The sequence below is a fragment of the Pristiophorus japonicus genome, chromosome 6, assembly GCF_044704955.1.
Source record: "Pristiophorus japonicus isolate sPriJap1 chromosome 6, sPriJap1.hap1, whole genome shotgun sequence".
Classification (NCBI taxonomy): Eukaryota; Metazoa; Chordata; class Chondrichthyes; family Pristiophoridae; genus Pristiophorus; species Pristiophorus japonicus.
Window position 1 is genome coordinate 169,427,783 of NC_091982.1, and position 17,427 is coordinate 169,445,209.

General features: G+C 40.9%; 1 protein-coding gene across 2 annotated transcripts in view; it reads right to left on the bottom strand.

Annotated features, from left to right (window-relative positions):
* The window catches only part of stag1a (STAG1 cohesin complex component a), a 190,770-nt gene that overhangs the window by 7,525 nt on the left and 165,818 nt on the right, over positions 1-17,427 (bottom strand). For both annotated transcript variants that reach the window (XM_070883373.1, XM_070883374.1), the window contains 13 exons: positions 16,422-16,514; positions 16,199-16,288; positions 14,892-15,095; positions 14,396-14,466; positions 13,196-13,283; positions 12,666-12,746; positions 10,956-11,048; positions 10,456-10,630; positions 9,875-10,014; positions 9,046-9,147; positions 8,811-8,959; positions 7,972-8,100; positions 7,251-7,456 (listed from right to left, as the gene is read on the bottom strand). In XM_070883373.1, the coding sequence (XP_070739474.1) occupies positions 7,251-7,456; positions 7,972-8,100; positions 8,811-8,959; positions 9,046-9,147; positions 9,875-10,014; positions 10,456-10,630; positions 10,956-11,048; positions 12,666-12,746; positions 13,196-13,283; positions 14,396-14,466; positions 14,892-15,095; positions 16,199-16,288; positions 16,422-16,514 (1,621 nt within the window). The remainder of the gene's footprint in view (positions 1-7,250; positions 7,457-7,971; positions 8,101-8,810; positions 8,960-9,045; positions 9,148-9,874; positions 10,015-10,455; positions 10,631-10,955; positions 11,049-12,665; positions 12,747-13,195; positions 13,284-14,395; positions 14,467-14,891; positions 15,096-16,198; positions 16,289-16,421; positions 16,515-17,427) is intronic.

A 17,427-nucleotide genomic window follows, 5' to 3' on the forward strand; every position in this document is an offset into this window, starting at 1 on the left:
CACTGGTTCCCCCTTATCTATTCTGCTAGTTAGAACCTTAAAAACCTATTGGCCTTGAAATTCCGGCCTCCCCGGGTCCGTATGATGTTTGTACAGACCCAGGAAGGCATTGGAAAAGTCGGTTTTCGGCACGCAATGTGCATGCGCTGAAAAACGGCTTTTCTGATCTGTCAAGTTTCTGGCTTGACAGATCATCCGCAGGTCGGGAGCGAGGACATTTGTAAGTGCAAATGTTTACACGTACAAATGTCCTCAAAAATCTTGCGCCTGAAAAAGCAAGAGCATAGCCTACTTTTACATGCGCAAGTGTTTTAAAAAAACAAAAACATAAAAATAAAGTTATTAAAATATATTTTATTAAAAACCCTCCCCACAACGGTAAGCTTATTTTTAAAAACTTATTTAAAAAATCGGGATTATATATATATTTTTAAGACATTAATAACTAATTTAAATGAATGTAGTGTATATTTTTTATTACTGTTTTGGGTGTTTGGGGGGGGGGTGGGGGGGGGGGGGGGAGGTTGTTTCTCATTCATAGTAATAGGAGTTTAGGACCCTACGGAACTCCTATTACTATGAATGAGTATATACTTTACCCGATTGGCTGCCCAGAGCCATGTGACTCCAGCTCCAGGCCTGTGCACATCCCGACGTGCACGCGCTGCGATGCGCAGTCAGCTCAGGCTACAGCATTGGAAAATCGTACGGTGGGCAGCAGCTTAAGGTAGGTGCGTATTTTCTCTCTAAAATACCCGGTGGGAAGGCCAACATGGAATTTCAGGGCCATTATTCTTTTCTAAGTGCCCTGTTACCACATCCTTAATAATAGATTCTAGCATTTTCCCTACTACTGATGTCAGGCTAACTGGCCAAAATAATTCTCTCCCTCCTTTTTTAAATTGTGGGGTTACATTTTCTACCTTTCAATCCACGGGAACTTTTCTAGAATCTATGGAATTTTGGAAGATGACAACCAATGCATCCACTTTCTCTATAGCCACCTCTTTCTAAACCCTTGGATGTAGGCCATCAGGTCCAGGGGGTTTATCGGCTTTCAGTCCCATTTGTTGCTCCTGTATTATTTTTTTACTAATACTAATGTCTTTCAGTACCTCATTCTCGCTAGACCCTTGGTTCTCCACTATTTCTGGGAGTTTTTTTATGTCTTCTTCCGTGAAGATAGACACAAAATATTTGTTTAATTTCGCTGCCATTTCCTTATTCCCCATTATAATTTCTCCTGTCTCAGCCTGTAAGGGATCCACATTTACTTTCCCTAATCTTTTCCTTTTTGCATACCAATGGAAGCTTTTACAGTCTGTTTTTATGTCTCTCACTCATTTACACTCATATTCTGTTTTCCCTTTCTTTATTCATTTCTTGGTCCTCCTTTGCTGAATTCTAAAATCCTGCCAATCCTCTTTTTGACAACATTATAATCCTCTTCCTTTGATCCAATACTATCTGTAACTTCTCTTGTTAGCCACGGTTGGACCACTTTTCCTGTGGGTTTTTTGTGCCTTAAAGAAATGTATGTTTGTGGTCAATTATGTATTAATTCCTTAAATGCTAAATGTCTGCTTTGTTTCTGTTTACCTCTTCTAAGGCTGATATACGATTCTATAGGCGCTCTCTAATAGTTTGCCGCAGTGTCCATTCTTCATCTGTGAGCTAATAGTGTGTTAGCAGACTATCTAACTATGGAGGTGAAGCAAGGGGAGGGGGGAAAATCAGAGCTGAACTTTATGTCCTCATTCAAAATCAACAGGTGTGCACTTTTCAATAAGGGCTACTTGAAAGCAATTATGCGCAGGAACTTTGGCTGTCTTTCGGCCCCCCTTCCCAGGCCAGGAGCACTGAGCACGCACCATCTGTGGCTTTGGCTGAAATCAACTAATACAGCAGATTGGGAATCAAACTCAAGACATTCTGGCCTGCATAAATGTTACATGCTGCTTCTACCAACTGGGGAAGCTGATATTGTACAGGTCATTTCAATGTTAAATGTTCAGCTAAGTTGACAGCAGTCTGAAATTTCATGCTCCACAACAATATGTTTTGAAATGCAAAGCACAATGTTACATATAAAGAGCAAGAACATCAATAGTATAAAAATATTGCACCCTTCTTTATTTAATGGAACTAAAGACGTGCCTGCCATTCCCTGCACATTTAAGTTTCCTAATCTAAATCATGTCAAGAGCTTTTGGCGGAGGCAAAAGTCTGAAATACCTAAAGTAAGGTGAACAAAGCTAGATATAATATTCCAACAGTGACATGACAAATGATTTCTTTAGGTTTAGCATTACCGTTGTTTTTCTACCCTTATTTAGAAAATCTAGGATTGTATGCTTTTTCTACATGTTTATTAAATATTTTTCCCATTATTAAAGATGTGTATCCAAAGTCTCTCTGCTCCTCTACTCCTTTTAAAGGTTTACTATTTAGTTTGTGTCCTCTCTTAACTCTACCTCCAAAAATGTACAACCTAAAATTCGCCTACATCAGATTTCTTCTGAGATTTTTGCGCTCAATCTGCAAACATGACCATATCCTTTGACGTCACTTACAGTCCACCACACTTTGCCTTTTTTGTATTGTCTGATAATTTGAATATTGTGTCTCCTATACTTAAGTCTAGATAACGTATGTGTATATTGAGAATATCATCATCATAGGCAGTCCCTCAAAGCGAGGATGTCTTGCTTCCACACCAAAAAGGGATGAGTTCACAGGTGTTTCAATGAAGGACCGAATACTCCAGATCCCGAACTACATCTTGTTAAAATCATCACAGCCAAGCCTGATCCTGATTCCTCAGGTGTTCATACGCAAACATGCCTTCCATAGGTGAAAAATGCCTGTGCGTGGATTTAAAAAAAAATGTGTGGTGGCCGTTGCACATCAGCCACCACACGGGCTTAACAGAGCTAGGTCTTGGTCCAATGACAAGGATTACCCAAGACGACTGGAGACCAGCTCTGCTGCATGGACCTAGCGCGCACACATATCGCAGTGTGGCTGGCCCCGTGCTGCCCCTGGGCCCTTGCCTCTTCTGGGCCCCCAAACTCACGCCTCTCCTGGGCCCCAGTCACTTCCCTCTACAAACTCTTGCCGCTCCTTCGCAAAGATGCAGCAAACTGTGTGCAGCCTCATCTGCGTTAGGAACACAATAACTGGCGACGAGACTTTTTTTGTACTGGGCATTGGCCACGAGACCATGGCAATTCACACCTTGTTGGTGTTGTGGAGGCTTCCATTCAGCCTATTCATGCCGCTTCAAAGGGTATGTTTGCAACAGCTGTGGAACAATGGGGCACCTCCAACGAGCTGCAAGCTCTGCAAAATCTGCTAACCACCATGTGGCAGAGGAAAATCGGTCCATGGTGGATCAAAGCAATTTCGAACCCGAGAGGAGGCAGATGCTGAAATACATGGGGTGCACACATTTTCAACGAAATGTCCACCTATAATGCTAAACGTAACATTGAATGGCTTACCCGTAGCCATGGAACTGGACACTGGCGCTAGCCAATCCATCATGAGTAAAAAGATGTTTGAGAGACTGTGGTGCAACAAGGCATTCAGACCAGCCCTGAACCCCATCCACACAAAACTGAGAACGTACACCAAAGAGCTTATCACTGTCCTGGTCAGCGCCATGGTCAAGGTCACCTACGAGGGCACGGTGCACGAACTGCCACTCTGGATTGTCCCTGGCGATGGCCCCACACTGCTCGGAAGGAACTGGCTGGGCAAAATCCGCTGGAACTGGGATGATATCCGAGCGCTATCACATGTCGATGAGGCTTCATGTACCCAGGTTCTTAACAAATTTCCTTCCCTTTTTGAGCTAGGCATTGGAAACTTTTCCAGGGCGAAGGTGTGGATCCACTTGGTCCCAGAGGCACGACCCATTCACCACAAGGCGCGAGCGGTACCTCACATGATGAGAGAGAGTGGAAATCGAGTTGGACAGGCTGCAACGCGAGGGTATCATCTCCCCAGTGGAATTCAGCGAGTGGGCCAGCCCGATTGTTCCAGTACTCAAAAGTGATGGCACGGTCAGGATTTGCGGCGATTATAAAGTAACTTTTAATCGTTTCTCGCTACAGGACCAATACCCGCTACCTAAGGCAGACGACCTATTTGCGACGCTGGCAGGAGGCAAGACGTTCACCAAGCTCGACCTGACTTCGGCTTACATGACGCAGGGGGTGGAGGAGTCTTCGAAGGACCTCACCTGTATCAACACGTACAAGGGACTGTTCATCTACAACAGAATTCGGTCGGCTGCAGCGATCTTCCAGAGAAACATGGAGAGCCGACTCAAGTCAGTACCACGCACGGTGGTTTTTCAGGACGACATATTGGTCACGGGTCGGGACACCGCCGAGCACCTACAAAACCTGGAGGAGGTCCTCCAGTGACTGGATCGCGTAGGGCTGCGGCTGAAGAGGTCGAAATGCGTCTTCATGGCAACAGAAGTGGAGTTTTTGGGGAGAAAGATCGCGGCAGATGGCATTCGGCCCACAGATTCCAAGACAGAGGCTATCAGGAACGCGCCCAGGCCACAGAACGTCACGGAGCTGCGGTTGTTCCTCGGACTCCTCAACTATTTTGGTAACTTCCGACCAGGGTTAAGCACCCTTTTAGAGCCCCTACATGTGCTATTGCGCAAAGGTGAGAACTGGGTATGGGGAAAAAAACAAGTAATTGCTTTTGAGAAAGCCAGAAACATTTTATGCTCCAACAAGCTGCTTGTATTGTATAACCCGTGTAAAAGACTTGTGCTAGCACGTGACGCGTCGTCGTACGGAGTCGGGTGTGTATTACAAGCAGCTAACGTTGTGGGGAAGTTGCAACCTGTCGCCTATGCCTCCAGGAGCTTGTCTAAGGCCGAGACGGCCTACAACATGATTGAGAAAGAGGCATTAGCGTGTGTGTTCGGGGTAAAGAAAATGCATCAGTACCTGTTTGGCCTCAAATTTGAGTTGGAAACCGATCACAAGCCCCTCATATCCCTGTTCGCTGAAAACAAGGTGATAAATACCAATGCCTCAGCCCGCATACAAATATGGGCACTCGCGCTATCAGCGTATAACTATACCATCCGCCACAGGCCAGGCACCGAGAACTGTGCAGATGCACTCAGTCGGTTACCATTGCCCACCACGGGGGTGGAAATGGCGCAGCCTGCAAACTTGTTGATGGTGGCGCAGCCCGCAGACTTGTTGATGGTCATGGAAACGTTTGAAAATGATAAATCACCTGTCACAGTCCACCAGATTAGGACTTGGACCAGCCAAGATCCTCTGCTGTCCCGAGTAAAAAACTGTGTACTGCATGGGAGCTGGGCCAGCATCCCCGTTGAAATGCAAGAGCCAATCAAGCCATTCCAGCGGCGAAAGGACGAGCTGTCCATTCAGGCAGACTGCCTGTTGTGGGGTAACCGCGTAGTGCTACCAAAAAAGGGCAGGGAGACGTTCATCTCGGATCTCCACAGCACACACCCGGGTATAGTAATGATGAAAGCGATAGCCAGATCCACGTGTGGTGGCCCGGTATTGACTCTGACTTAAAGAGTCCCGTGTACGGCAATGCAGCGTATGTGCTCAGTTGAGCAACGCGCCCAGAGAGGCACCACTAAGTTTGTGGTCCTGGCCCTCCAGACCATGGTCGAGGATCCATGTCGACTATGCGGGCTCGTTTCTCGGTAAAATGTTCCTGGTGGTGGTGGATGCTTTTTCAAAATGGATTGAATGTGAAATAATGTCGGGAAGCACTGCCACCGCCACCATTGAAAGCCTGAGGGCCATGTTTGCCACCCATGGCGTGCCTGACGTACTGGTCAGTGACAACAGGCCATGTTTCACCAGTGCCGAATTTAAAGAATTCATGACCCGCAATGGGATCAAACATGTCACCTCGGCCCCGTTTAAACCAGTCTCCAATGGGCAGGCAGAGCGGGCAGCACAAACCATCACACAGAGTCTTAAACGAGTCACAGAAGGCTCACTCCAAACTCGCCTGTCCCGAGTACTGCTCAGCTACCGCACGAGCTCGCAAGGGTGCCTCCGGCTGAGCTACTCATAAAAAGGGCACTTAAAACCAGACTCTCGCTGGTTCACCCCAACCTGCATGATCAGGTAGAGAGCAGGCAGCAGCAACAAAATGTAAACGATGGTCGCTCCACTGTGTCACGGGAAATTGATCTGAATGACCCCATGTATGTGCTAAACTATGGACATGATCCCAAGTGGATCGCGGGCACGGTGATAGCTAAAGAAGGGAATAGGGTGTTTGTAGTCAAACTAGACAATGGAAAAATTTGCAGAAAGCACCTGGACCAAACGAGGCTGCGGTTCACAGACTGCCCTGAACAACCCACAGCAGACACCACCTTTTTCGAGCCCACAACACACACCCAAAGAATCGACACCCTGCCAGACCAGGAAATCGAACCCATCACGCCCAACAGCCCAGCAAGACCAGGCTCACCTAGCAGCCCTGCAGGGCCAACAACACGCCAGCCCAGCAAAGGCACAGCCAACACACCAGAACAGACATTTGTACCAAGGCGGTCCACCAGGGAAAGAAAGGCTCCTGACCGCCTTACCTTGTAAATAGTTTTCACTTTGACTTTGGGCGGGGGAATGATGTGTATCTGTAAAGCATGCACTCCCATGTTCCGCCACCAGGGAAGCTCATCCCCTGAAGTCCCAAGGGATCCCAGCATCTCTTGGGAGCAATGTATATAAGCCAGCCCCTAAGGCCTGTACCTCGCTCTGGAGTGTCTTATTAAAGACTGAGGTCACTGTTACTTTAACCTCCCTGTGTGCAACCTCATCTGTGTTAGGAACACAATATGACTGATTGCTGCAGTCTATATATTAGTTAAAAAAAATTACTGCTCTAAATAATTTTTTCCCCAGAATAAGTCAAAATACAAAGCCAAAACTTCAAAAAATGTTTACAAAATATGCATAAATTGTCTTGTTTAGCATTTGCAAAATGTGTGCTCATTGGTAGCCTTAATGAGAGAGTTGGAGCTGGACAGTCAACTGTGCAGTATATACACAGACTACAAAAGTATTGTGAAGCTGCCTTCTCGGCTATGTAGAGATTATAATAAAGAAATAAACTATTAAAACTACACTGAGATCACTTTCCATTTAGAATATATAAAGTAAATTTCCTCAATAATTGGACTAAGAGTGCCAATGCTAAACAGGTTTGTTACTTACCTTCTGTCCGCCTCTTATTAAGTGGTGGACGCCCTTTCTTACTACGTATCGTGGAAGCTTTGCTGCTGCTGCCTCCACTGATCACTGACATCCTATCATCATCACCACCAGTAAGCAACGAGTTGCGATAGGAGATCAGGGGCAGCCAGATATCTTCTCTTCGCTCCATCATTTGTTCAGTCATGAATTTCTCCAGGTATGCATGACTAAAGAAAAACAAACAATACTGTAACAACTGATCACACAACTAAATAAGGAAAACATGAAAAATTCTATTTCTGACAATATTGCACATCCATGCAGAAGGACACCGAGAATAAATTTCCTTAGTATTATCTTCATGCAGACCCTGATCTACTCTACTACACAGACTCTGGACTCTCTGATCTCCACACAGACTCTGGACTATTCTCAAACCTCCTGGCCAACCACTCTTCCCATCTAGTCAAAACATTCCCTGCTATAACCTTCACAACTGAAATATTAATGTTGCTATTCCATGTTTGTTGTACAGGTATATGAATACTATGCAGTATCTATGAATATATAACTCAGTATATAATTTTGACAGAAAAAATAATAATTTTACTTGAAATAATGCATTTGTGGCACCTTGATTTCTCAAACTTTTTTATTCTTAAAAAAATTAAAAACAAGATTACAGAAACTAAATGCAAGTTATCTATTGGACTAGTTTAGAATTTTATCAATATTTACTTACACAGTTTTTTTGTCTTGTCGCAGAAGCTTAGACGAGAATTCACCGAGAATCTCAAGGAAGGCAAGATTTGGCGGAGGATATTCTGGTCCATTTGGGTTTTGATATTTAAAAGCAAATTCTATGCCATCCCTGTTATAAGAATACACAAACACGTGTTAGAGACACTGCACAGGACTCAGTTTTGAAGCAATTAAAACCAGGTCCCATAATTCAAGCAAATCACCTCTATGAGAAACCGTTAGAGGACTTTTCTGCTTTCCACCAAATGCCCATTTTGCAAAGTATGCAGAGTACATTTTGGGGAAAAAGAACATTGAAAAGAAGTATACCCTAATGGATAAAATTATTGAGTGTTTTCGGGCTGCAGATACACAGATCTTTAAAAGGTGGCAGTTCAGGTAAAAAAGGGCATTTTAAAAAGTCAAATGGGATTCTGGGTTTTATACATCGGGGAATGCAATTTTAAAAAGGAAGAGATGTTGAATTTGCAAAACACTTGTCATTTTTGGCGTATCATGCACCCCATTATAGGAAAGATATTACAGCATGCAATGTGAACAGGGAAGATTTATCAAAATTAAACCAGGAATAAGAGGTTATGAAGAAAGGCTCAAAACCAGGGCTTAAAGGGGATTTTCAAAGTATGAATAAGAAAATAAACAGTGAAAGACTGTTTCCACTAGTTGGCAAATCAGAATGAAGGGGATGCAGATTCAGGATCACATAGAAAACTAAACTTGCTACAAATAGCTTCAAAAATGTCACATTCTGGCAGTGTTTTTGTGATGTATGACTCTTGTCGATAATTACAGTACTTGTAATGTTGTGCTGCTACTCACTTGTGTAAGGTAGCAACAGCTTCTCTTGTCTTGATCTGATCCAGACCAAACGTAAGAGCAAATCGACGAGCAAGCTCTTTAATACCACTGACATGGGCTGATGACCTATCAAGATTAGGACCTTGCTCCTGGACAAGCTCATTAAAGAGCTTAAAAAAAAATGGAACATTAGAATTTCACAACTCAATTTTGCTCAAAAATAAGTTGCTATTGTTGAACATCAGAAATTTCTCACCTGCTGTAAGCTGAGAATAAGTGTCTTGGCACACTGAATTTTGTCAATTTGTCTGGTTTTACTTAATGTCTCCTTTATGATGTCACCGTAGTCATTGTAATACTGTTTTAAGAAATACATAAACATGATGACATGCTGTTTTCTTGAATGCAGTCCTTTAATTATTACTAAATTTTTCTCTGGGATATATTTAATTTCAAAATTTCAATAAACCCAGCACTTACCTTTCTTCAATAGCATCTCATAGACTAATATTGCATTACCAAGTGGATCTGACTGTTAATGCAACATGCTTTGTATAAATTGTACAAGTTGTATAAATTGTACAATTGTACAAGATAGCCCCCCTGAAGTCTACTGGGTAAAGGCACAGTGTGAGACTAAGTGGCCACAGGGTCTATTCTCAGTCTGTGCAGTGTTAGTTGATCTCAATCAGGGTAGCAATTGGCCTCAATGTTCCTGGGCTAGAGAGGGAACAGTCAGAGTTCCTGCTCCTGCCTGCTATCCAGTGAGTTCTGTTGGAAAATGCGCATAGGCGATGAGAGGTTAGGCCAGGATCAGGATAGCTGTGATGCCCTCATGGTTGAAGGTCCTGAAAACACCCATTGTCTAGGCTCGCATATGAAGAATGGTGCTTGGGCAAGGCACAGGAGGGTATCCATTGCCTTGGAACATACCCCAAGCAGAAATAAATGCCTACAAGGGAGCAAAAGGGAATAAAAAAGAAAAATCGTTCTTCACAACTCAGCATGCAGTGAAGCTGAAAAAAATTAAGTTAAATTCATTTAATTCTACTTTGGGGAAAAAAAGTAATTTTCTCTGAAATTACCTTCATATAGTGCTTGAAAATATCTGCAGCAGCATTCATATCCACAACATCATAAATTATAAGCTTGCAAAAACCTGCCAGGAGGTTTCTTCTTTTGTGGAGGGCCTCAATCTTATTGGCTTCATCCTCCTCATCTCCTTCTGTACATAAGAAAAGCATGATTAAAATTGACATTGTATTTATAATGGTGCCTTCAAAAATAGTCTTCATTAGGGCTGCAGCCTCATCATTGCTGGAGAGGAGCCACCTATTACAACCACACAGTTAACAGTACAGCCACCATAGACCTTCCCAAATTAAAATTTTAACTCACTTGAAATCTATTGCAACACTCCCACTGCTAATGTTGTTGATGCAGATTATTTTTTAAATGTCATCTATGTTAAAAAATAAAATACTGGCACCCACACAACGTTATAATCTAAATACTGCTGAATTGAGATTAGAGAGATTGAAGTATACCTAAAGTATGCTGATTTGGGTAACTGACTACCATAAAACCCTGAACACTTCCAACACACCAAATTAACTTACTTACTTTAGGTGAGTGCAGAAATTTACTTTCACGCGGACAGCCTTACCCATGCTCTGGTTCTCCTCATCTTGATCAATAAATACGTGATCCATTACAAAGCTGAGCAACTCTGATTGTAGTCCAGTGTCAGGGCTGTAAACAAGTGGCTTGAGCCCATCCCTACCACCAGTGGTCAATTGGTGACTGAATATCATTAGGAGATCACAAAGCAACATGAATGCCTAGAATGTAACAAAATAAATCTTGAAAATACAGAGTTGTATAGTTCCTGTTCAAATGATATTGTTTGGAATCAACATTTTTGCTAGATTCAACACATCTCAAAACTTCATTGATTTCTGTTGAAAATTTCGGCAAAAGAGTTAACTTAAACAAAAGTCTTCACAATTTAAAACTGAAGTCGTTTTCTAAGCACTTATTTTACTTTTTGCTAGAGAACTTCAGGGGAAGTGTGATTTGATCTATGTTGAATCATCCACCAATTTACTATTATTATTACCGACTGATAAAATGTCTTGCACACAAGTATTTAATGGAATTATCTACCTGCTCTTTGACAGAAGGGTTGACATTTGTCAAACAGTGCTGACAGACAATACAAAATGCTTTCAGTGTTTTTCTCAAACTGAGTAGTTCATCCTGAAAGAGATAATTTTTTTTTTTTTTAAACAGCTGTATTTATTAATTTCTAATGAAATGTAGAGATATTCATTTGTGCAAAACAGCTACAGCTAAAGACCAACAAAAATAACATTAAGTCTATTCTTTCTATTTTGCTAGTTATATTACATTGAAATTTCATATTCCACATGACTGTCAAGTCCCTACCAATACAGAAAACACAAATTGTTAGCAACTAAACATTTTATTCAAAGATTTCTCCTCTTATATTCCGTTCTTGCTTACCTCCCCCACTCCTCCGTCTGTTTCCATTTTATCCTCCAGTAGCACAAGTATGAGAATGCCTTGGCAGGGCATACCAAATAATTAAGAAAAACTACCACAAAAAAAATTGCTCAACAGTTACAGGAACAAAAAAGTGCTGTGTTTCCCCTCTCTCCTGAAGCATATGCATCCCAGAACATATTTCTGTTAGTTGCTGTTCATTCTGCTCCTCTAGCGCTCTCCCTGCTAGTTTTAAATCACTCCCTCCTGATTTTAAATCTCCTGTCTATCCTGCTGGTCTGTCTCCCATTTTAAATCAGCAACGACAGCCAGGACTGAAGCCGGCAATGAGAATTGCTATTTAACTAATCACGGCACTGGAGAAGCAGACTGCATTTAGTACCAGCTGTTGTACTTGGTATTGTTCCACTCTGCTCTTCCAGCGTTGTGGTATTTAAATGGAATCTCTTGCTTCCAACTTCAGTCCAGGCTCCAGCTGTTGACTTAAACTTGAAATAGTCAAGCACAAAGAGACACAGGAAGAGAAGAATTTAAGCCTGCGATGGAAGAAGGGACTGCAGTGCTGCCATATAAATATTACAGCTTTGGAGTCACAGGGAGCATATAATTTAAAACTTTAACCGTGCACATGTGCAGGAAGTCAGGTACACCACTGACCACAATCGACTTATACCACAGTTGAACTCCAGTGAAACAGGGTCTAAGTTTTCCATTCCTTGAGCAAGTAGAAGGCAATGAAAAAAGAACAGACACAAATTAGGAATTACTTTCCTTCCCAGCACCCAGTCTTTCCTTCATTCGGCTTTTAAAACGCAAGCCCTCAACCGCTTAATTGCTATTTCTTGACTTAGACTATCTTGCTTTTTACTGTTTTCAATCTTGGTGGTGTGTTGCTCTTTGGGTCTTGCCCCTTAATATTGATTTCTCAAAAAAAATCCCTAATCCTTCAGGTGTTCTCTTATGGCTGAATTCTCAACACAAAGAAGACTGTAATGACTTGTTATCCTCTAAAGGAAGAATCTCAGTGACTCTGCCATAACATAACGGAATAACATAAATTGCAGACTATCACTGTATGGCTATAGTCACTTCTAAAACTGCTTTTGTCCCAATATGACTTGAGCATGATTAGTGCTACATTTTAAGAAGTTACCTGGTTAAGACCCTGTGTAAGTGGGGCACATGTGCAAATTTTAATTACCAGAGATAACTTTTGACAGGCTAAACTTAATTGAAAAATTTGCCATACCTTCCAAGCTCTTATTTTTGGCACAATTCCAATTCTTTTAAATTTGCAAAGATTTTTTTTAAAACAGCATTAATATTGCTGACCATTAGATTGTTTCTCACCTTAGTTGGAGAACCTTCTGCTGTCTTAACGAGCTGCCACAGAATTGAGTAGTGACAGCATTGGAGTGCCTGGACCACTATCTAGACCAGTAAAATAACGAGTAGCAATTATGCTTGAATATTCGCAGCCCAATGGACAGGAAGCAAAACAGCATCAAGAACATCTTAAGAATTTCCCCATTAAAAAATTGAATGATGGACTACATAGGAAAAATATATGGGGGCATAGAAGTCTATATAAACAGAGGACTCATTAAACTCAGCGTCTTAAAGGATGAACAAAAAGGCATACTGTTTAAAAGTGTTACAAGAACATTTCTGCTATTTTTTTTGCTGACGATTAGTCAAATGAGATGCTGCATATGTCTTTACACTTGAACATTTTTTAAGCTTATGAAAAACAATCAGCAGATAAACATTGAACTATTTTAAATGATCTGAAATAAATGTGCAAGGGGAAAATACATTAACTTTGATAAATTAAGAGCAAGGGTAATTTAAAAAAAAAAATGTTTTGGAAAAATTCTTACCTGTTCTGGCATAGATCCAAGTTCGATCCCACTTTTTAGAAGCCTGTAGCAGTTTCCAAACAGTTCCCATTTTGTAAGATCATGAGCACTAATAAAAAGAGAATTTTAAGTTATGACAAAATTCTCTCTTGAAACAGGGTTTTCAGGTTCAGTAGTTCTCTATTAATGTTTCATGCAACAAAAAAGGTTAAAAATAAACACACACTATTTTACAATGGAAAAATCTCATCTCTAGGCTTTTGCAGCTTACAAATATCAATTGTGATCTGTCATTCAATATACCAGGGTTGGAGTTAAAAAAACACCAAACATGTAAGTAACTTACTAGCCATTTCACTTCTAATAAACTACAAATTACATCAATTAACATAAACAAAAGGGAAATAAAATCACGCTGAACTACTTCCATCACAAAATGCGGCCGTACATTTTCAAATCAGTGCTTTAGGAAGTAAACACACAAGACATACTTACTCCAAACGAAGTACAAACAAATCTCAGAATGAGTAAGTGTAAAATGTATAATTTATTCCATTTATTTCAGACCTCTATAACCTGCAACTTCATTATTTGAATACTCCTTCTATATAAAATTGTCTCTAAATATTTGCTCATTTCAGACTAAGTGTTTCAGACAACTATGTCCTTAATGTTAATTTTGTTACTGAATGTAAGGGGGTAAAAAGTCTACTTGAGTAAGAAGCATAAAGGAATTAGGAGATTCTGAGGAATCGGGAGTTTCTCTGTGTTATGGTATGAATTGTAATATTGACCGATTATGTAAAACTCACTTATGGAAGTCATCCTTTTACCCCAACACTGAATACTCCAGATTTCCACTTATTTTATTAAAACCTTCCCACACCACCTATCTTCTCCAGCTGAAATTCTGGGCTAAGATCTTTCTTTCGGGGGTCCAAGTAATACCATTCTGGTGCCAGATACCAAGTGGTCTGAAAGCAGCCCCTAACATTTGCCCCTCCAATTTTTCTTCCCTTTCTGTGGGGAACCTAGCTTTTGCCCAACACCTCTCCAAGGCAATACAGTTAAGATGAGTGCTCACCATTTGGAGAACCGTATGAACAAACCTACATTCTACCACTCTACAGCATAGTGCAAAACAGCTCCAATGCACTGTGGCACCATGTCATCCTAAAAAACAAAGGGCTTAATATGTAGAAGAAACTGATTTTTGCATACTTGTGGAAGGCGGTTAACCTCTTCAAAGTAGAGAGAACATTATAAATGTCATCATCATCTGCTTCTTCTCCCTATGAAGATAGATAAAATTGATGCAGTATTAAAAATATCTTATATAATATAGCCAAACAAAAAACAAGAACGACAGTAAAATAAAATCATACTATAATTTAACAGATACTAAAGTCATATTTCAAGTTCATATCGATACAAAGGAGTTTTTATTAAATTAGAAGAAAATGTAATTATGAGGTGAAAACCTTCACAGAATTTTTAATCATCATCCGTTAGAATAGTTTGTTACAATCAATATACTGTCAATGTACTACTTTTACTTACATAACATATGGTCATATCAAGCAAGATCATTGCACATTACTGGTAAAAACGCAGGCATGTAAAGCAAACCTCTACAATGGATTGGATACAGGTGGTAGTCTTTACATTTTTACCACTCTAAGCAGGTGATTTATTTATTGATACGGTTTGCACTAACCTCCTGTAATAAGTCTTCAACTGATTGGCTAAATCGATCTACCAGCTCATCAATCATCTGACTGCGTGCAATGTTAACGCGGTTCTGGATTGTGTATTCTTCACTGCACAGGATGTTATATGTTTTGCTGCATGATTCTAAGACATCTGACTCTATGTGTTTTTCAACAACAAACTTGGTTTGTTTCAACAATGCATCTAGGTGCTGGGAGGAGAAAAAAGTTAAATAAACAGTCATTTTTCATTAAAATTCAATTTGTTCTTAATAAGGTACGTTTTCTTTCCACCCATCTAGTTATTCAAGTTCTCATGCAGGACTCACAGTTATCACATTTCTTCTGCTTTGGTAGCAAGTTTAGACAGTGCCTGCAATCCAAAAAGCACTTCACTGGCTGTAAAGCGCTTTGAGACGTCCAGTGGTTGTGAAAGGTGCTATATAAATGCAAATCCTTCTTTTCTTTCAAGTTCTCTGGAAGTACTTTTCCCGGGATAACATGTCTGCCTCACTCACTCTCTGTGACTCCCCCTCTTTGAGGAAATGCCTGGCCTCTATTCAGCATCTCCCTCTGCTGGTATGGTTGAGAAGTGAAACCGCATCCTGCCACTCAGTGCAGCTCCAATGCGCAGCATTGCTACATCATCTTAAAGAACATAACCTAAACTTCATCAACCGTGCACTTACCATACAACCTTCTTCAGCTGGGTAAATGGGATATTTTGGGCCAGAAATTACTTCAAACATTCTAAGTAGCATTCAATGACTGAGAGACAGTAAGCTTCATTTGCAGCAGAGAGACCTATCCATTTTTTCTTTTCAAAGACATTATCTTCAAAATTTAATGTTCAGCTTCATTGCACATACTATGAAATGTAAAAAGTGAAATTACTGCCTAGCTTCATTTATAGTAAACTGCAAACAATCTCTCCATGTTGTACACATTTTCCTACACTGAAGTAAAACTTTGATATCTGGCTGAATTTCACAGTACACTAAAGGAAATCTTTTTGTTAAGTTTTGTGCCTACCACTGCAGAGCAGTCATTTTGTGCTAGTGCTGACTCAACACCAACAGCTTACAATACATAATGTACTAGATGGAGGGGATTTTAAGGTTGTAAGTCTATCTTGGAATTGAGAAAACACAAATGAAATGTTCTAGCTTCACACTCTCAGTTTATGATATCTCACCTGAATCTAGAGATGGAATTGCTGCCTTGTAAGTCACTCACAGGCAGCTATTATTCCATATGTGACTCTGATAAAATAGAAGACAAAATGTATTACAAGCCATTTCTAGTCATCACTTACCTTTTCCATTCTTCCTGTACTGTAGAGTTCCAAGTCAAAGAACTGAGGGATTTGCAATAAGTTTGCCACTTTCTCAGAATCAGCTGAGTACTAGAACACAGAATAAATGTCTGAATTCAATGCCATTTACACTGCAAGATAATATGATCATCATAAAGCATATTAATTCGCATCTGAACACTCACTACAAGGACACTGCACAAAAATGTCACAAATGAGTTACCTTTCCCAACATCATAGGAAGTGCCACAATGAACTGTTCTGTTAATTTAGTCCTGTCATCTATCTGTACTTTTCTCTCCTTTGCAGTCAAGACCTGTAACAAGATTGCATTGCAACATTTCAAATCTAATTCATGAGCAAGAATTTATGTTCACATAGGCAGTTGTGGCACAGTTAAATGTCTAGGATGAAGTAATCAAAATGAGAAGTAATCAAAAACTAAAAGTTTATTCATTTCAGGGAGGTAGGAGGGGCAAGCAAGTCATACATCAACAACAATGACAACTTCTATTTATATAACACCTTTAACATAGTAAAATGTCCCAAGGCTCTTCAGAGGTGTTTTATCAAACAAAAGTTGACACCGAGCCACATAAGGAAATAATGGGGCAGATGACCAAAAGCTTGGTCAGTTTTAAGGAGCATCAAAAGAGAGGCAGGGAGGCGTAGGCTAGAATGGAGGAGCACAGATATCTCAGAGGGTTATAGGGATGGAAGAGATCACAGATATGGGGCTCAATTTTTCCCAAAGCATTTTTTTTGGCGTACTTGAAGAGTTACGCCCGATTTTTGGGGGCCTAAGTACGGCAAAAAAAATATTCTAAGTTTTCCCTTTGGATTTCTTCATTTTTGCGTAGCGTATCCCGACCTTTAGTTTTGGGGGTGGAGCCTTGATCTGCGCCAAAAAGATCGGGCTGCCATGGTAACCAGGGACACAATGCGAGCAGAGGCTGCAAAGTGAAGCATACAGTCAGCTCCCAACACATTAAAAGAATTGAAAAACAAATAGCAGCAACTTACCTCCAACCCCATCCGAAAGGCTTGCCGGTCCGGTCCCGTTCTCCATCACCGGACACACACATACATACACACACACACGTGTGTATGTGTGTGAGAACCAGGGACCGATAATGGGAACAGACAGCCTTCGGGTGGGGTTGGAGGTAATTTGCTGCTATGTGTTTTTCAATTCTTTTAGTGTGTCCGGGCATCTGCTGTGCCGATTT